This window comes from Nanorana parkeri, unplaced genomic scaffold (assembly GCF_000935625.1).
Source record: "Nanorana parkeri isolate BGI_ZX_2015 unplaced genomic scaffold, ASM93562v1 scaffold902, whole genome shotgun sequence".
NCBI classification, from domain to species: domain Eukaryota; kingdom Metazoa; phylum Chordata; class Amphibia; order Anura; family Dicroglossidae; genus Nanorana; species Nanorana parkeri.
Window position 1 is genome coordinate 181,184 of NW_017307170.1, and position 21,726 is coordinate 202,909.

Genomic DNA, 21,726 nt, shown 5'->3' on the forward strand with positions numbered 1-21,726 from the left:
CCTGAGTTTCTTCCTGTCACAGAGTAATTACCATGTTAATATGAGACGCACACTGATTGAATTGAGCCTGAATTTCAGATAAAGATCCATTTTTTCCTATCTTTGCTATCTGTAGTAAGCCTAAAGCAAATTATGGTTCAAACCTGTAATGACCACCCCAAGAATTCTTGGGGAACCCACAAAAGAAACAGGTTTTATGACCATGAACATCTGGTAGCATATGGCAAAGGTGTGTTTGACTATAGTTTGACATCATATTTGGCAATCTGTCCTGATTAGTTGATCAATGTGAGCAATTATGTTGCGCTTGGTAGTGAGCAATATTCTTTACTGTATCATCTTACTGTGTTTCTATCTCAATAAAAATGTTTGTTTATATTTAAGTGAAAAAATAAATGAAAAATAAATAAATTGATAGATAAGATGAACAAAAAATGTGTATAATAAATAAATTAATAAATTATAAACTGTGTCTTTGTTTTGTTCAATATTTCGTTAGTAAAAATTGTTTGTGATGTGACAATTAAAACAATATTCTGTGATTAGACACTCGATCCCACGTCTATATGAATTACGTGTGCATTCAAATTCAAAAGGTTGATCTCATCACTCGATTGGTGGATTCCAATTAAACAGCTATGATAACTCACATAAAAAACATTTATCATCGCCCCAAAACGAAAAAAACGAAAAAAACAGAAAGGCAGTGTCTCTATATAAGGCGTGGATTAGGGTTACGCCAACGATTCTTTCAATCAAGGAGGCATTTAACTCTTTCCCTCAGAGGAGGAAAAGATGAATGAAAACCAAAAGAAACGAAAACCAAAAAAACAAAATGTCTATTACTTTATCTTCAATCCATAAGTCCCCAAATCTTTATATTTCTCTCTCTCCTCCAATCGGTCAGCACACGGTTCTGATGCCGGTGTCGAACGCCCTCCAGGAGCAGTCCGACCGAGGGAGGAAGACGGGAAAAAGGACACAAGAGAGAAAGCAGATCTAAGTGTAGTCACGAAAGTCCTTTATTCCAAATATAAATGATTACACTTACGAAATTTTTCAAAAAGTCAAAGATTGACGAAACGCGTCAAGGGGACCTGCTGCTTCCTTCCTGACTACCGGATAGACCTTCAAAGGCTGGGCGCCGTTTACACCCACATGCGATTTTTATTCAACCCATTTCGTAAGTGTAATCATTTATATATATATATGTGTGACTTCACACACATTTTTTCCAGCGCAACTAAATTGGCTAAAGTCTGTCCTGATTAGTTATGCCGTTAAAACTTCCTCTCTGTAGGTGGCACACAGCCCAACTCAGAATGAAGGTACCGAAGAGCTTTGCAGGAGAGTATGCTTGCAAAAGTGGAAATAATAATTGACACTTTGGCCATCAGACCCCTGCACTCATTGACTTCTGATAATGCATCAGTGTATTGGCACAACTTTAACGTACTTTAGTATGAAAGCATTATCCTTGGGGTATATTGTTGTTCTCTGCATAGTTTACCATGGTCATATGTTCACTTATTATAAATATTTTCCTTTTTTAAACAGTACACCTAAACAAAAAAATATTTTGTACTTTGTCTACTGAACTTTGTTAATGTTTAAATATATAAAACTACAGAAATAAGGTATAGCATCCCTCTGACCCCCAGAGGCCTGTGGGGGACCTCCCAAAGGCTGATATTTCACTCTCGGGGGTATCCCTAGCCGGGTTGTGGGATGTAATCAGTAAATAGGGCGCCAGTCACTTTAAGTAAAATGCTTTATTATAGAACAGTCAAAACTGGGAGAGAGGGTATAAGGTTACACACATCCGTGGTAAAAATAGACTCCAGATTCACCAATCCCTTGCAGCTTCCTCAGTGCAGGAATACTTTGGTTGAGCAGAGGATGACACCGTATAGTAGAGCACCAAGTGAATAGGGGATATGCATGAGATCTTCCATGAGAGAGACAAAACACTTGCTCCTGAGGTCCATGCCATCCTGGCCTTCCTGGCATCTCCAGCAGTCATAGGGCTCCTCTGGTTCTCCTTCCCAGATAGTTCCAGACCCCACTTTGGTCCACATATGGCCTCCTCCAGGCTTGAGGCCATGTCAGCTTTTCCAACCTTGTACATCCCACCCCCAGCATGTATCACTGGCCATGAAACCCCTAGTGATTGGCTGGTGAGGCATGGACACTCCTAATGTTCCACTATTGGCTGCCGCAGTCTGTAGAAGGGTCACACTGTAGAAATTATACCAGACTACAAATCAACCAGACTGATTACAGTGCTAGCATTAAATTTAAGTAGCCACCCCTCCTAGGGTGGAAGGGGCTACACAGCTGAATGTATTTTTAGCTTCAGGCAGATGTCTTTATCTTTCCATATTCTCCTGCACAGTTTCAATTACACTAGGAGTGAGGGACAATACTGTTAGCTACTCTGTGATTTGTCTGATTTGCCATCTGACCATGCATAGAGGAGGGATAGCATAGGGATGACCTCATTAATTGTCTCTCTTCTCCTTCATTGTCCAATAAACAGGCTGAAGGCGGTTTAGTGGCCAACCTGTATTTGAATCATGACAGCCAGGTCAGTGATCTGAAAGTTCTTTCTGGTTGGTGTCTGGCTCATTGACTGGCAACACAGAATTACGAGGGTCAATCAAAAAGTTATGCCTTCATATCTTTAAATTGCGATGTATTAGAGCGACTGTGAATGTTCATGTATCATGTTATAGAGGTGTCCTTACCCCACGTATGTATGCTTTTAATTCTCAGAATGAGTGTTTAGAACCATGGCTCTGTGGCTAAAACAACGAGATGTAATTGAATTTCTAGCGAAAGAGGGTTGTGTATCAAAGGAAATCCATAATTGGCTAAAGAATGTTTATGGTGACACTGTAGTGGACATTAGCAATGTGCGGCGCTGGGTGAAGAAGTTTCAAGAAGGAGAAACTGAAATTCCACTATAGCGTCCCCATAAACATTCTTCAGCCGATTATAGATTTCCTTTGGTCTGCAACCCTCTTTTGCCAAAAATTCAATTACATCTCATTGTTTTAGCCACAGATCCGTGGTTCTAATGACTGAATCTTAAAAAGAAAAGCATACATGCGTGGGGTAAGGACACCTCTATAATATGGTACGAGCACATTCACAGTCACTCTAATACATGTCAAATTACAGACATGGAAGCATTACTTTTTGATTGACCCTCATGCAAGTAAAATGACTCACATATGGGATTTAAGTGGTGTATCTATCTGTTCAGCTTATATGGGGAAACATTTTTTTTTTTTAAACTAATAAATTAAATTTAATGTGAACACAAACTCTGTTTGGTAGTTTTCTTTTTTTAAACAAAATAGACATGCAGAATGGTCATACATTTAAAAGTGTTCATCCTCTATAGAATATAATACTACTTCTCTTGAGAGCTACAAAAGATAATATTAAAACTTGGAGGTCATCACAAAGGTCATAAGCATAATTCAGGCAGTGAAGACTCCATGTCGCTTCTCGCACAATTTAATGGCTGCTAATGTACCACAACTGTTATGTAATTATTTAGTGTCCATTCATCATGCACATTATTCCCAATTATAGTTCATTATCCTATCAGTGATCCCTGCTTAGCAGCCTGTACATGTATTAGTGTTTTTTTTCTCTTTAAGGTGCTATGCTTGCTTTTCTTATGTAGTTTTTTTTATGTTAAATTAGATGAATTATTGTATTGAAAAGATGTGTTATTTATATTAGATATAGTGATATTTTAAATGTGACACCAGTCTATTCATATGAAATTGATTATCCACCACATTTTCTGAACTATTACATTAATGTATGTATCATTATATTATTACATGTTTGTCACCACACCATTACATATAATTGGTATAATTTAAAAGAGCTGTATCCAGGGGCAAAACATCCCACTATGTTTACCTTAAATGAGGTTATTTCCGTTCTGATTTAAAGGTACACTTCAATAAAAATTTGTAATTAAAGCTGCATTCCATTTACTTGAGTGTGTTCATTAACAATTATTAAATGCATTTTAGATAAAACTAGTATAAATAACTGAAATGTATTTGTGTTAGCTTCCTGCAGTCCTCAACACATCTGTGCTGGCAGAGGGAGAGTCAAACTCTAATCCAATCAGGACTATATTGCTTTGCACAATACTGTCATTCTAAAGCTGGCCATACACCTTCCAATTATCATTCATTTTGTTTTGTCCCGTCATTGCACCCTTGTTCAATTTCCGCTCAAATAGCCCATCATGCACAGATGTAGATTTCGATAATCGTTCGTCTAACGTAATACTAACTGGCTGAATTTCACCAACTGACAGAACAGATTTTCGTTTGCGCATTTGCAGTGTTCATGTTGCAATTTTTTTCATATGAAAACGCCACTAATCCATCGATTTTCGTACGATTCAAAAAAAGTTTTCTAGTCTGCCGATAGACAAAATTTGGACAGTTGAACAGTAATTGTGATCGTTGACTTCCCATCAACTGGCCGATTATCAAATTATCAAAGAGTAAAATTTTTGTCCATTTTTTATTTCTGTTTTTGACCACAATAGGGAGATTTTTCCCTCACTTCCTGCCCCTATGATGCTCATATTAAAAATGAAGATGGAGGAGGGGTGCGAGTTGTCACTAAGACAGAAAGGCACAAACGGTAATTCAAAATTCTAACTCTTCCAATGTTTTTAATTCGGTCTGATTTTTTCCCTTTAGGAACACAGTTGGAAAAAAACCCTGACAGAACCTCTAAACCTTCCTTACTCTATCCAAAAATGGAGAAAAAAAATTGTCTGATGTTTTAAAACTTTAAAACAATATGCTGCTTTTTTAATAGACTATTTGGTTGTCCTTTTGAAAAACATTTTTTTTAGAAAAGACCACAGTTTGCAAGCACACAGCAGCCATAGTAGGAAAGCTTGTCTTTCACCTGTCATGATGACTGCTATGGAGCTCAGCTGGTTGCTATAAATGAAATTGATTCAGATCCATGCTCTCTTGCTAGTAGGTCATGGTCTCAGCTACAGATGATTGCAGTATTATTTGTTGTTGTCAGCAACAACACAGAGATGTCTTGTTTCAGTATGACTCTGGAGTATATATCAATTATATGCATGTTGTTTCCCTATTATTGTTAGATCATCACCTCTTGACAAGGTGAGTAATGCAATACCATCCTGTACTTTCCTCACTTATGATCTCTGGATTACAGCTCTCATGCTGATATAAAATAATCAACATTATTAATTAAACAAACATGTTTTACATTTACTTACAATGATCACATGTCCAGAACAGTGTTTTATTGTATAGTGCGGCACAGCTATATCCAATTCTGCATACCATACATACATACATATGTATATCACTATATATTTAAAAACTGAAACCTCATCGGTTTCACAGGCAAAATCTCTGCTTTTGCTCCAACTTTTTACATTCACTAAGCTTTGCCAAAAGTCAAAATAATCTTAAACTTACATTTAAACTAGATAAACTGAGGGTTTCTACATGATTCCATCCACAGTAGATAAGCTTCCTTCTTCCACTTTCCACTTACCCATATGCCATCTTTTTTGTAAACTGCATGTTCCCATTTTACATTAGGCTGGAGTGGAGACTTAACTAAAAATGGTTCACTTCATGATTTGTGTATTTTTCTTTGTCAATACAAATTGTTGGTATTTGTAAAGTTTAAAAAAAAATGAAAGTAACCAAAAATTCAAGTCACACATTAAAAAAAAAAAAAAAAACACAAAAAAAAGTAAAGTCCTCCGTCCCCACATACACGCGCAAACATGCGTCGGGTACGCCTACATGCAAAAATGAGAATTGCGCCTATTGGGTCACACATGTTACATATCATCATGAACGTTGGAGCAAAAGCAATAATTCTAGGGCCATCAATCACTGTTAACATTGAACTAATGAGTGTTAAAAGCTTTTTAAAGAGTCACCTTCAGACAATTTTGGGTATGATTTTTTTTGCAATTTTCCTGACACACTCATTTTTAAAGCATGTTTGGTGTCCATTTACCTGACGTAATCCAATCTTTTATATTTTACCAAAAATTTGGGTAATAATAAATGTTTCATAACATATTATAGTTGGTGATTAAAATACCACCAAAAGAAAGCTCTGTCTCCAAAAAATGGTATAACATTCATTTCAGTACAGTGTTGCATGACTGAATAAATGTCATTCAAAGTACCTCAGTGTGGAATACTGAAAAATGGCCTGGACTAACACCCCAGGCTTTAAAGGCCAGTTCACACCATATGAACTGGAGTTGTGATGCAGTTGTGATGCAGTCCGTTTATTTGACTGCTGCAGTCAAATAAACGGACTGCATCACAACTGCATATGGTGTGAACTGGCCCTTAGTGGTTAAACAAACAGTGGATACTTTCTGCTTTTTAATAATATTTTTTATTTTCTGGTTTGTTACCCAAGGTGGAACAAATTATTTATTGGAGCCTTCCAGAGACACCAGCAGAATGTCAGCGGTGTGGAGGTATTTGAAAATGAATGTGGTCAACTCATGCATGGCAGACTGCAAACTTTGTCTTGCAAAAATATCGAGAGGTGGATCAAAATAAAGTTCTTATAATACCAGTAATCTGATAAAGCATCTGAAATTGAAGCACAAAAGTGAATATGGAGAATTTACCTCTAGCAGAAGCTAACACTGCAGGAAACCTTTGCTAGAAGAGATAAAACCAACAAGAGACAACCCACGAGTTGTGAAAATAACCAAAGTGCTTAGCCAATTTATTATTGTAGATGATCAACCACTTTCAATAGTTGATAATATGGGTTTTCGGCGATTTGTTAATGTTTTGGAGCCAAGGTATGAGATTCCCAGTCGCCACTACATCACAGATGTCATCTTACCGCAGATACACAACGCAGTAAGAAAACACATTACCAGCATGTTGCAGAAGGACATGAAGGCAATTAGCTTCACCACTGACATTTGGGGCAGTAGTCCAGTCCAGTGTCTCTCATTAGCTTAACAGTGCAGTGGATAGATGGTGATTTTTCTCTACAACAATTGATGCTCCATGCAAAGAAATTTCTGGGCTATCACACTGATCAAGCGATAGCAAGCATGCTTGAGGGAATGCTTGAGAATTGGGCGAATCCCAAAACTTCTGTTCACGTTGTGGTCCGTGACAATGGCAAAAAAAATATAAAAGGCATGGAAGATGCTGGACTTCCCAGTATTTCGTGTGTGGCACATACACTGCAGCTAGCTGTCTCTGAGGATCTGTTATCACAGTGCAGCATTGCAAAAGCTGTTGGAGTCGAGCACAGAATAGTCGGCCACTTCAAACATTCCAACCTGGCATACTCTTGGCTACAGAACATCCAGAAACAACTCGGTGAGCCAGTTAAAAGGCTCCAGAAAGACATGCAGACTCATTGGAACAGCACATTTTACATGCTGCAGTTTCTGACTGAGTAGAAACAGGCCTTTGGAGTGTATGCATCAGAATATGAGCTCCCTGTCACTATTACTGAAAGCTAGTGGAATCTCATGGAGAAGATGCTGAACATCTTGACTCCCTTTGAAGAGCTGACTCGTCAACTGAGTTTGTCTGATGCTTTTGCCTCAGATGTTATTCCTGCTCTCACTGTGGTATAGAGAGTGCTATCGAATGTGGATGATGACCATGGTATCAAAACAATGAAGAGCACATTACTTGCTGCTTTGCAGAAGCGCTTCACTGACATGGAGCAAAACCCTCTTTATGGCATCGCTACTTTACTTGATCCAAGGTGATTATGTTTAATTTTTGCTTTTACCTTTAATTGTTTTATTTAAAAGTGCTCTGATTTGTCTTTTTTTCTTAAAGGACAGGAATAACTGCATGCTTATTAATTATATATCATTCATCATTGTTGTTTGCTTTGTTCTTTCTAGGTATAAGGAGCGATTCTTTTCTAATGCACGGAATGCCAGGCAAATCAAAGAAATGCTCATGCTGGAACTGTAAAAAAACTCTGAAGAAACACCAACATCTAAGATACATGAGGAACCAGCTGCCAAAAGGCCTTGCAGTGACCAGCCAAGTACCAGTCTGGACAGTGTCTTTGCAGAAATTGATGGTGAATTTCCATCACCCAGTAACCACCGTGGCAGGGGGCCCCTGAGGTTTCTAGTTAGGCCTCTGCACGGGGGGCAGATGTGAGAAGATCCAGGGAACAGACCAGTGCAGATCTATGGATCTATGTTCATAGCAATCAGTCCTAGGTCCCCAATGGAGTGACACAGGTGATCTTTGTGGTGTTGGTGCTGATAGTGCTGGCCTACTTCATGCAGATGATTCGGAAGTCTCGATCTCCTGAGACAGCTGAAGCACAGCTTGGGCTCAGCCCATTAATCTGAAGTCCCAGAGAAGCCAGGCAAGTACTCTCTTTTACACCTGCAATGTCCATTGCGTTGCAAGGTCCCGAGTCCATTGACTTGCAGGGTCCCAAGTCCATTGCGTTGCAGAGTCCCGAGGCAGGAGAGTTGTAGGGGCCAATCAGCAAAGTCTTGCTTAGGGCCCAATAATTATTAAAGATGGTCCTGGGCGGCTCATAAAGGCAGGCAGCTAAAAGTTGAATGGGACACATGGCGAACCCGGGAACCTTCCCAGAGATCCCTATGCTCATTTAACCGTTCCAGTGCTCCCCCTCACTTCTAATCCAGAGTCTACTCCCTCTCTTCAGATTCTGGCTCCAGCCTCTAGAGAAGACCCACCATAGACCACCGTACAATTAGCAACTTTAGGGGGATTTTTTTTACTACCCCTAAAATCAATTCAGAAGGATAGGGGTGACCACCTACATTTTCCCTATGAATTAATAAAAGGAAGAGAAGTCACAAATGCCTTTCAGTGTTGGGAAGTAATGCATATTGTCAATATATTATACAATATGCCTTAATGCCCTTTGTTCTGTCAGTTTTAAAAGGTGCTGTAGGGCTGTCATCCTCATGCTTCCTACGTGAATTCAGAGCATCATCCTGCAGCTCCCCCTGCCTTTGTTAAAGGGAGCCTTTCCTTTTCCCCATGCAGGGCAAATTAAAGGGGGGTATGCTGACCTTGCTTGCTCCTGTGTTGCTCTGTTCCACCACTGGAACCGGGGGGAAAAACAAAACCTGTGTAAGTTTCAAACTGACTTGCCATAGGTTGCCCAGGGGTATGGCATGTCCTTTCCCATGTGACATCACTGGTGCCTGGCTCAGCACTGTCACATGAGGGAGGAGGAATAAGTCACATATTCAGTCATATCCAAAAATGTTGGATTATTCACTTTGCACTCAGCAGTTGAACAGGGTTATGGCGGGGGAGCAAAGAAAGTTAGCATATGTTGCTGACAAAGGCGTTGCTACAAGGGGGCAAGGGGGGGGGGGGCAATTTGCGCCCCCTTGGTTATTCCTTGCCCCCCCGCTAAACTAGTCTGCCGCTCGACTCCAATCCTATTCAGGATTGTGGGCAGCGTCAGCAGCGATCACTTACACAGCCAGGGACGGCCTTCGGGGTGTGCAGCCGCACAGGGTGCCATGGCAACATGGGCGCCAGGCAGCCAACATAGATTGTGTCCCTAAAGGCCGGTCCTGAGTGTCCCCAAGATTGGCGTCCCCACTGCGCGGGTGCGGGCCTGCCGCATCATTCTTGTGTCATAAAGATGACCGCCGCACGGCGGCCATCTTTAAAGCTGGGAGTGCCCTGCGGCTCCTGTATGAAAAGACCCGCGGCTGTCCCTGCCTTGCCAGACCTCAGAGCAGGGATGAAGAGCTTATGGGGCGTGCGCACTGAGGAGAGAAAGCAGGGGAAGAATCCACAGAAGCAGGCAGCAGATGGAAAAACTTTTTTTTCATCTGCTGCAAACCCAGTTTGCCTACCCTTTATTATGTGACGCTTGCTGCCCCTTTGCCCGACATCCCCCTCTCAGCTGAATCAGTGGCGGCTGTTGCGGCGGGGTATTCCCCGCCCTTTTGTAATGTGTAGCTGTTGGATGGAGAATGTGCATGCTACTACTGACTGGGCTGGGAGTGGGGTAGGTTTGGGTGAATTCAGGCAAACTGGGTTCGCTCCAAGCCAAAGCTCATCACTAGTAGGGATATTTACAATGGGGTAAATGTAAATTGTGCATTTTCAACCCTTACCTTTTATTTATAAAGAGCCAGGTCTATGTATTATCCATGGCATTTCACTTTGATTTATGGCTAAAAACACTCACTTAAAAAAAGGCAAAATTAACCTTTCATCCCTATTGATTCATAGAAATTCCATCACATGTAACTTAATTAGACTGGTCACAACTATGATTAAGTGCATGTGTTTATCAATACTAAAGAGCTCACCCTTGTGTATGTTTACATGGGCACATGATCTTGTAGGTGTATATAACTTTACTTCACTTCACTGTACTGTGTACTGTGTACTGTTTCTTTTTCCACTAAAAAATGGCTGGCCATTGGCCTGCCTATTAGGGCTTTGTGTGTTTTCTGCAGACCTGATAGAGAGCCCAGCAGTCAATGGAAGGAGTGCACACTGCAGGGAGACAATGCTGCTGCTAAATACAAGGCAGCAGTTTAGCATTGTCAGCATGAAACTAGAAATGCTGATACTGGCAGAATCTCCAGCTCAGAAACCTTGAAACATATTCACAAAACATAATTTGCTTAAGGAAAATGTATATAATAAAGCATGGTGCCCAACATACTGAAAAATAGATGATGATGAGTTTACATAGACTTTAAAAAAAAACATGAGGACTGGAGTTTACCAAAACTATTTTAATGGAAATTGCACCCTGTTGCAGTAAGGTCCAGCTGATAAATAAAATCTATTGTGTGTGGCCATTTGGGGTGTAAATTAATGAATGTAGTAATGTTAGCTGTGAGGGATTTCAAATGAAGCTTTACCTCATTCTACTTGTTTGTGTGGGTTTAAGTTGTACACACAGCTGAGCACTCTATACAGCAGGCACTTAGGAAGATGGTTTACATGAGTGTATTTTCTTTACGGCTACCAAATGTCCCTAGTATTCACTGTAGCAAGCTGTATGTACAAAGGTTTTTTTTTCTCAAGCTTGAACACAAAAAATGAATACGACATTTCTATACTTATATGATAAATCTGAGGCAAAACCTTGACACTAAAGACCAAAGTCAGGGTTAGTTTGTATTGGTTTAATAGTTGATGATTTATCTGGAAATCCATTTATGCTTTTATCACCAAACGGAAAAGGCAATCAATCTGATGCATATTTTTACAGCACTGTTTGTTGCATAATTTTTCAGCAAACATATAACAGAACCTGTGTAAAGTGCTTTGAAAAACTATACACACCTCCTAAAAAGGTTCATCTTTTTTTTACTTGTTTGGAAATGTGGATATCTGTTCTTACAGATGAACATAAATTCAAATAAACAGAGAGAAAAAAGGAAAATAGTTATCCCTAGGTACTGTTGAAGGATCTAAGTCCCACCAAGGGCTTGTCTACAACAAATATAAGTGCCTTCATAGGTAAAGACATGTAGCTAGGGAAAATAGAGATAGCATAGTAAAGATCCATGGCACCAACTGAAATGTCCTAAAATGGAGATTGGCTACTGGCATAGTATGTTACATTTGCAGTAATAATGAGTCTCATGAGAGGCATTAAACGATCCTGAAATTAGCTAAATAAATGATACATTTATCTTAATTTAAAACTATACATTTAAGGCTGCATTTTCTCTACAAGCAAAAATCCTGTTTAAAAAAAAAAATAAACTTGATTATGTATTCTTTGCAAAGTGAATTTGCAGTTAAATTGGCCTTTTTCTGTATTCATTCTGTATTCCTTTAGTTAATCATCCCCATTGTGTGCTTGATACCTATAGACACAAAAATTAAATCTTTCCCTTATATGTTATCAAAACGTAAAATACACAACATTCAGATAATGCTTTGTTTTGTTGAAAAACAGTAAATGCAGTCTTCCCTGCTTGTATTTCTCACCTTTCCTTTATTTCCTTTACTGTTTTTGAGTTCCTTACATTGACCATGAAATGTATTTTTTAATAAATCCTGAATGTACAGTATAAAGTAAACAATCAAAAGGCTAGTATTAATTTTGCCTGTGACCTTTCGTAATTTCAAAGTGCACTAAATTCATTTTTATTAGGTTTAGTACACTGATGTGGCATTTCACATTTGTTGTATTGTGTAAAGTTTTACATACCTGAGTAACCAGTAATATCCATTGCTTTTAGGTTCCTACATTTTATTACTGTTAAGGTCAAGCGTCCGGCAGTAGGTAGATAACACAGAGAGAACATGATTTCTCCAAGGTCCACACTTTCCTTAAAACAGAAAATGAAAGAAAACATTATGAAATGAAAGAAAAAAATATTGAAACTGCTCTGTGACCAGCTTTTGGTGCTTGATGACATTAGGTTCATGATTTTACCTAGTTGAAATTAAGTATGTTTTTTAAGTTTGTAGCTCAGTAACTAAAATGTCAAAGGTTATCTGATGTTCCAGAAGACCACAGATAAAATATTTATAAGGAAACATCACTGAGGTTATATCTTTACAGAAGAGTCAAACAACAAAGCACCTTGTGCTCAACATTCCTAGTCAGTCAGACTTCTAAATAAACTTTGCAAAGGTTCCCCTACACTTTACAACCCTCGCTAGACTTTCGTCTTGCGAGGGTTGTAAAGTACTTAAAAAAAGTTAGATAAAACTTATACAAGCCATGGGAGGCATAAAGTGCGACAGAAAAGGAATAGTGGACTACCAGGGAAGAATTAATATTTCTTAATTAATAGTGGAGACTCATTCAATATTTAAAGGAGAACTATGAGATGAGTGATTTCCATCCACCTCATAGTTCTAGCCGACCTGTGACAATGAGACTGTCACAGGTCGGCTCAGTAGATCGGGAAGTGAGCGAACACATACCGGGTTCGCTCACCTCTCGATCCTGTCACGGCTCTCTGCCGTGATAGGGGGAGGGGCTGGATTCCCCTCTCCCCGCTCCGATCTTCCGGCGCTGACTGGCGGAGCGGACGGGGGAGGGTACAGCTGGCTCTGCCTCTAGATAGGCAGAGCCAGCTGTCACTCACGCAGCTGGGCGGATCTCGACGTCGATGTCGGGATCCGCTCCGGCCCCATCAGTCGAACATGCAGAGCATGTTCGGGTGACCGAAGTGCAGCCGATGTACGGCTGCAACCAGCCGTACTGAGCCATAGTGAATAGCCGAACGTTGTTCGGCTCACTTCACTTTGGGTCGGTTATTCACTTGGCTGCCTTTGCCAGCTTTGTGAATAACCCCATTAGTGTCAGCTTCAGTGCCAGTGTGTTTATTGCAGGATGGAAAACAAACAGGGAAAACACGCGCTATTGTTTCTGAGCCATAATATGGGTACAAATAGCAAGTAATGCACACATATGTAGAGGAGAAAGTAAACTTCTTTTGGATTGTTTTTTGCTAGTGGTCATGGTGATGGCAAGCAATATACAGCTAAAAGTTTGTAAATAATTTTTTTTACTATTTTGGGCCCGTTTTCCTTATGATAATAAAAAAAATGGAAGATGCCTATTAACGATCAAATGAAGACCAATTTGTCCTGAAGATGTAATTAACTTGGGTACACTAACTAGTTGTAAAGATATGTACAGTTTCACTAACACATACCAAAGTTGCAAAACTGGGTCCAAACAGTATAATAAATGAACTATAATGCAGATGTTTTAATAGAAACTAGCTGTTGACAGAGTGGACTAGTCAAAGTGTTTAAAAACTCTGCACATACTCTACTACTCTCTGCTGCTGTACTACTCTAGTATACAAACTATACTACTGCAATATTTTGGGAGCTTTTTTCAGTAAAATAAATATACTGTACTGCAGATTTGTTTTACAATACTTTGAGGGCTTTTTTCAGGAAAATTAATAGACTCTGTTATTTTTTAAAGGAAAAAGCTGGGTGGTATAGGTTCTGTTCGAAATGCACCCTAGTACAATTGCTTAAAGTGACATTAAACCCTCAGATTTTTTAACATAAACCTCATGTCTTCTCATGCTCTGCAGAACTTCCCTTTGCAGCTCAGGGCCTCTTCCTGTAGTGCTGGCTCAGGTTACAAGCCTATAGAAACTAATACACAGACACCGTATATCCATTCCTGAGACAAGGCAGTCTGCTGCAAAACAGAAGTTCTGCAGAGCATGAGAACAGATACAGATTTAAAAGGAAGAGCAGCAAAGAGAAGGGAAACAACCATGGATTACAGTAAGGCACACATTACAGTATTGTTTTATGTTAAAAAATCTGAGGGTTTAATGTCACTTTAAATACTGTGCATGGAATCAGTACAATGTTTTTGCCTTTTTGCTGTGAAATAAAACACTCTTATTTTGATTTCTTGATTATAAACCTGTTTGCTGCCTCCCTGTTACATGACATCCTACTAAAGCACCTTACATAGTGTGCATGAACTGAATGATTTTTCTGTCTTGCCTGGCCTGGAACAAGCCTCCAGAGTCTCCGGCCGAGTGTGGCTCCTGCATTTTATCTCAGCATTTGCATATTCTTTAGGGTGCTTGGTGGAGGCTGGTGGTTCTGGTTGGTCACTGCCTGAGGCCTTTGAGCTGCTATCAAATTTGCCCTTTGTGGCATAAAGGTGATATACTGTTCTTACTGATGCCTGCTGGACGATGGTCCCATACAGGGACAGGGACAGGACAGGGTCCTCCACTTGTTTGCCATGAGCGGGGTTCAGCTGCCATCAAAGGTGTCCTTATGGAATCCGTTATATACAGCCTGGATGCGCATCTACAGAATCCATAAATCTATGGATTTAATGTGACCTACAGCAAATGTGGTGAGAAATCCTTGAATACTGTCAGTGAGGTAAAACTCCTTAGATGCTGGCAATTACATGAATTAGTGACTGTGAGATCGATATACCCCAGGATTGCTCCAAGTTTGGTACTTGTTACATAGTTACATAGTTACATAGTATTTGAGGTTGAATAAAGACATTAGTCCATCAAGTCCAACCTATTAGGATCTCATTCTAGGAGTACCTGTACCCCTGTATATTACGGTCCCTTAAGAAATCGTCCAAAAGTTTCTTGAACAATTCCACATTATTTGCTGAAATCACCGCCTGTGGCAGTGAGTTCCAGACCCTAACTGATCTTACTGTGAAGAACCCCCTTCGCCCCTTGTGCTGGAATTTTTTTTCCACCAATTTTAGGTGGTGGCCTCTAGTTTTTGTAATGGAGTTAATTTTAAACAGTTTATCGCTAATGTTGCTGCCACCATTGAACATTTTGTACATGGAGATCATATCCCCCCTTAATCTCCTCACCTCCAATGTGAACATGTTTAAATTTAGTAGCCTTGTCTCGTAGCTCTGGTCCTCCATACCCCTAATTAGTTTGGTTGCCCTCCGCTGGACTTTTTCCAACTCAAGGACATCTTTTCTTAGTACTGGTGACCAGAACTGGACCGCGTACTCCAGATGAGGTCGAACCAATGATCTATAAAGTGGCAAAATTATAGACTTGTCCCTGCAATACATCCCCTTTTTAATACAGGACAAGACCCTGCTAGCTTTGTTTACAGCAGCCTGGCACTGCAAACTACCTTTCAGTTTGTGGTCTACAATGACCCCCAAATCCTTCTCCATTTCTGACTTCCCTAGCGGCATACCCATAATTGTATAACCCATTTGTTTATTTTTAATTCCAAAGTGCATTACTTTGCATTTATCGACATTAAACCTCATCTGCCACATTAATGCCCACTCCCCTATTTTATCCAGGTCCTCCTGTAATGTTATAATGTCTAAGTCCGTGTCTATTACCCTCCCAATTTTGGTGTCATCCGCAAACACGGAAATATCGCTGTTAACACCCTCCCCGATGTCATTAATAAATAAGTTGTGGAGATGGTTATATGGACATTGAAACTGGTCATCATCTATTAACTGGATTTGCGGCTGTATACCATACTGACAGATGCTGTATTTTCTTTGACTGAGGAATGTGCCAAAATACAGGTCAAAATCAGAAGGATACACTGCGATATATAGTGTGCTGCAAGGAATATGGAAGTATACCAAGAATGCTACAAAGATCTTGGTTACAATTGAAAGTAATGTCCTACAATGAAAACCTGAAAGCTACACACAATATACATTCCCCGAGGGGACCAGGTGAAGATTGAGTAAAGTATTGCAGTATTAAGTCTTAGCACATTCCACCACGGTGAAGTTACAGTAGTTAACGATCAATCTACTGTAAAACGATATATATTTTTCAGCAAGCAGGCAAACAGAAATGGATACCATGGTTTTTCCCGTATTCATGGCAATTAGATCGAAGACAATACTTCACTGCAGAATTTCTATGTTTTAACTAGCTGTATGGACAGGGTGGTATGGGTGTGTGCGTGATTGACAAAATTGTATTTTTAACCAAAGTTGTCTTCGGGTGAGGTTGATTTTAAACTTGTTATTTTTTTGTAAATTCCATTAATTTTCTACAATACAATGAAGATTGTAAAATTAAATTTATGGACCAAGCAGCCTGGATCCATTAAATTACTCTTACAGTTGGTCTTATTCTGTCATGGTACAACTATTTTTCTAGATGGACCACATTTCTGTGGTCATGTGGACTGTACCACTAACGGCATGGTCTAGCAATACAGAGGCATTAGCATTGCACATGCTGGTGGAAAGCAGGCATGGCCTTTTGGGCCTTCTGGGTACTTGCCACTGTGGTGAATCACTAGGCTATAAGCTGGAGAAAGGGTCTGAACAGCTTAAATAGGGCAGCTGAAAAGTTAGCTTTGTTTTTAAGCTGACATTGAGACTCTGAGCATGGGTATAACTAGGGATTTTTTCTTCATCTTCTGCTGCAGAAGAGACATTTGGTCAAGGATGCTGTCTGAGATGGTGGGGAGGGGTTAGGAGACTTACGGTCAAGTAAAAACCTACGCATGACTCTACTTCCCAACTTCATGTATCATAAGGTAAGCTTCTGAGCCCCCTTGCCAGACGTTTCCTCCCTTTCATTTGAGGCCACACATCTTGCAGAGGATGCAGATGAATCTCTTGTTGTAAAGTAAGGAACAAGGAGAGTAGGCAGACCCAGGCTAATGGGTCAGCAGAAGAGTCCACAATGGTCTTGTTGGCAGCAGAGGCTCGCACTGCAGAGCTCTTTCAGTTTGTTCCCTATTTAAATGCTCAGGTACTGTTCTGATGCTTGCCAATTTCTGCCAAACATACATGAAGCCCATATTTTGACTAGTTGGGAAATGATTAGGAGATACAGGGATGAGAGGGGGATTCTGAGAATGTGGGGTTGTATTCTGCCATATCAGTAAACTTGTAAGACAATGCAGTGTGGTACTAAAAAATAGAAGAACACAAAATAAACAGTTGGACTGTAGTGCCACTAGCTAATTTGTACGATGTTGAAGGCTTAGGATTTTTTTTTTAGCTGTACAATTTCCTACAGCTTTTAGATCTGTTGCTTCTGCTACTCCCTTTGATCATCTCAAGCTCCGCTGTCCCCCGTGCTGGCCGAAGACTAAGATGGCAGACACTGTGGCTGTATAGGAGGGAGATCAAAACACTTGCAGCGACTGATCTCCCCTCCGGTCTCCGAATATGAAAGCAGTGAGGATTTTGTCACATCCGATTTCAAGCTGCCATCTGCTGTGGCACGAGAAGAAGCTGGTGAACCATGATATGTGGCTCATCAGCATTTTGGAGTCCATAGGTGACCTTAGGGGTCTAATAGACCCCTTATGTCTCATAAAGAGGACCTGTCACTTCCTCTATTTGATAGCAATAAAATTGTTTAAATGTTTAGAAAGTTTGAAAAAATTAAAGTGATATATACTGATATATACACAAAAACAAAACGCAAACATGCGTTGGATGTACCTATGTGCAAAATAACAATTGCTGGGGCATGGCTAGCCGGCGATGTGAGTGTACGTGTCTGCCTGGAGCTCCGTAATTCCCCGCTGTTTTACCACTTTATCAGCAATCATCAATACCCACAAATCGCGAATAACAAGATCCCTAGATCCTCTAAGAGGTCCTCTCAGTCGAAAGGGAAATCTGCCCCTGCTGCTTCAATAGCAACTTGTTAGGATCAGCTGGATCTACCGCAGGAAGAGTCCAAGATGGCGCCGGCTCCTCTGCTCTCCGCATGGGCTGGGACCTCACCCGTCTTGTCTCCTTTGGCTAGCCCTGGGGACAAGATGCAGATGCAGGGATACTCACCATCTCCTTCGTCGGCTTTGGAGTCCCTGAACAGCCCGGAGTCTTCCGCGGCTCCCTCTCTCTCAGGTCGCGCAGTCTTGTCTACTGGACCCGTGAGTACAGGGGACGCCCCTGCCTCCTCCCGCGATGTCCCTCCAGCTGCCTGGTCTGACGTGGCTGCAAAAGAGCAGGGCCCAACCATGATCACCCATGCCACACAGGCCACCCAGGCCCACTATGGCCGGGGAGGGATCCTTCCCTCCCTCCTCCATGTTACCCAGGAGAAGCTATGGCGACATGGCCTCTTCCCCCAGACTCAGCCCCTAAGTCCCAGTGTGCCTCTAGATCTGGGGACACTGGCGCACAAGAACATTCACAGCCATCATACTCCTTGGCGGTAAGGGGGACGGAATAACATGCTACACACATGCCCTCCTTACCCGATCAGGAGGCATGATTACCTCGATCCATGTACTTAAAGCTATGGTCAGTTATAATATATCCCAGAGGTACCCAGAAAGTGTGCTGATCCCCTCTCCCCCCATCCCCGAGCTCCCTATGAAAGCGGAGTTCATTTTAATCCATTTTGATTTGCATGAGACAAATTGAATGTTCTCTGTGCAATCCAGCACTGGATGAAAGGTGATGCGAGGAATCTGACACTGCACTGTTGCCCTTCTGTTGTCTTGTACCAGTCTTGCCACTCTCCGTTCTGCCCTAAAATTGACTAGTCGCTGACGGGCCACAATTCGCACGTCCAGACCCAGATTTTGCGGCTGACAGTCCAGTCTTTAAACACTTTAACAACAGCTGCTCTTGAACATTTAACGAATTCTGCTGTTTTACTGATACTCGCTCCATGGCTCCGAGCGCCAACAATCATCCCACGTTCAAAGGCTGTTAAATCGCGTTGTTTACCCATATCTTCAGAAAAAAATCACTTCTACTGTCGTGGTAAACAACCTGCTTCGCTATTTATAATGGTCTGGCCCTCTAGCAACTTTAGCATTAAATTATAGCTAATTATAGCTAATTTGCCTACAAACGTCAGGTGGTCATAATAATCTGGCCACTCAGTATATATATGTGTGCTACTACAGTAATCAATATTTCTGCTAGTAAATAGTAAATAGTTAACTGCCTTTGTGTATTGAGTGAGGCGGAGACTTGTGGGAGTAGCAGTGCAGAGCAGGAGACTGTAATACTGGGTGATGTCTTTCAGACTGCAACTCCCAGAAGGCTACGATCGGGAGAACAGAGTGCACTCAGCCTGGGAAATCCCAGCCAAGAGGAGAGATCTGTGTGATCCTGTCTGGGTATTGGATTGTGAGAGACAGAGTGTAATGATTGAGCGAGTTTGGCTGAGGATCTCAGCTGCGAAGAGGCTTTGTGGATGGCTCAGGTGGGGGGTTCACACTTACACTCTTTAGTGTGGTTGAGTGAGGTTGGAACCCCTAACACATCATACGCCACCACAGGCTGTAATTGCAGAGATAACAACAAGTGAACCTTCCCTCTTTGCAATATTGTGGTTAGTTGGGGCCTGTGGGGGTTTGTAGTTCAAAATAAAGTAGTTCACTCCACGAATGCAAAAAACTACAACAACTTGGCAGAGGAAAGAAAAGTAGTCCCGTATGTGTTTTGGTATACAGTAGTTCACTCCACTAATGCATAACACTATTGCAGGCTTATCAAACAGTAATTAGCAGTACTCCTGAGCAACCCCCTTTGTAGAGCAGTGTCTCTTTAAACCCCACTGAGTTGCAGGCAATGTAAACAATTACAGAGTCCAGGATGGTACTTGCGGTTTGTTGGGGTATTCAGAGCCCTCCAGGAGTACAGGGCGAAGGATCACTGCTGTGCTGGAAGAAGTCCGGATTACAATGCTGCTGGAGTGAGAGGTTCATGTGCTGGAGCAGAGGTATGAGCCCTAAGAAATTGCTCAACGTTCTACCTCGCTAGAACATTGAGCAAGTGTGCCTTCCAGGCTTTTATGAGTAGGCAGGTGTATTGGGGCGGAGCAGTCAGCAGAGGCCCTCCTGAACGTCTCCTAGCAACGGGATGCTTCCGAAGGGCCGGGCTGCTACGCCCTCACTCCTATGTGTGACGAGTCCGAGGGAGACGTCTGGAGGGAGGAGCCGAGTACGCAAGCCTGCCGGCCCGTCTCCTAGCAACGAGACGGCGCCGCGGCTGTTTGAGGAGACGGGGCTCGGGTTCACAGAGCTGTGTGGCTGTCACTGACTCAGAGGGGCTCACAGGCTCTGTGCATACTGTCAAGGAGAGCGGGACCCAGTGACACAGCGGGGATATCGCGACCTGGTCGCACAGCCGATCCAGCACTGTGAGTGATCCAGAAGGCCCAGCCTAGTGAGGGGAGCCGGACAGTGTAGACGGAGACAGTTGCCCAGTGCGCTGGATGAACAAGGACCTTCTCCAAGAGACCCCCGATGACTTCAGCATCCTCAATGAGTTGACTTGAGAGAAAGGGGACACCTGTCTCTCACTGACGGACATCATCTCTTCTGCCTGACCCTGGGAGTGGTGAGAGGCCTTTGGCCATTTGTGATACCTTACCATTCACATCTGCAATACAGTATGGGCCTCAACGTTGGCTAGGCTAGAACATTACTGGCCAGTAATATAGAAAGTCAGAGATAACATGAGACTGATACATTACCAACCAAGTATTCAAAGTCAGAGATAGCATCTAAGGTAGTTTAATACTGCATTTTTCAGTATGCGGACAGCCACGACTGCTGGGTGTCAGAATACCAACTGTATATTATTAAATGGTATTTTCTTCTATTATTGTGTTTATTATTGCAATAGTTCACAAGTAAAGCTGTTACAAAACTCTCTAAGGTGTGTTGGTGTGCTGTGGATCCTGTTTGGGTGGTAAATTTGGCTTGGGGGACAGAAATACCTGGGTTACTCTGGTGGCTCCTTCGGAGGGTGAGCACTACACAGGTTTTGAAAAGATAGCAACACAGGGCTGTATTTATGATAGTAGGACTTGTGGACCAGTGCCTAGAGCACCAGAGCAGAGTTAGAGGGAGCATCAAAATGTGCAAGCTGAGAGAGTTTTTTCCTTTTTTGTTTACCCATTCTAGCTAACTTGTGGGGGTAAAGGGAATGTTAAGAGCAGCCACAGCACTTTTCCCCTTTTCATGTTTAATAGTCTGTAAAAATTAAGTGCCTGAGCAAAATCTAAAAATACATATGCAGTACATCACTGCAATGCATTCACATTTTTCCAAGTTTTGTTTCTTTAAAAATGCTCAAAGTACAGAAAAGTGCCTAATGATCTTGCCAGTGAGCTCCTAACTGCCTATAGTGAGGTGACAACTCTGCCACTGCTGCTCTGAAATCCCAAGCAGTGTTGTTAGCCCTGCCTGATCCCCCCCCCCCCCCCGCGGA

General features: G+C 41.6%; 1 protein-coding gene across 1 annotated transcript in view; it reads right to left on the reverse strand.

Annotated features, from left to right (window-relative positions):
• Nucleotides 1-21,726, reverse strand: part of SYT6 (synaptotagmin 6) — a 401,413-nt gene that overhangs the window by 27,486 nt on the left and 352,201 nt on the right. The window contains exon 4 of the mRNA XM_018565948.1: nt 12,256-12,376. Within this exon, the coding sequence (XP_018421450.1) occupies nt 12,256-12,376 (121 nt within the window). The remainder of the gene's footprint in view (nt 1-12,255; nt 12,377-21,726) is intronic.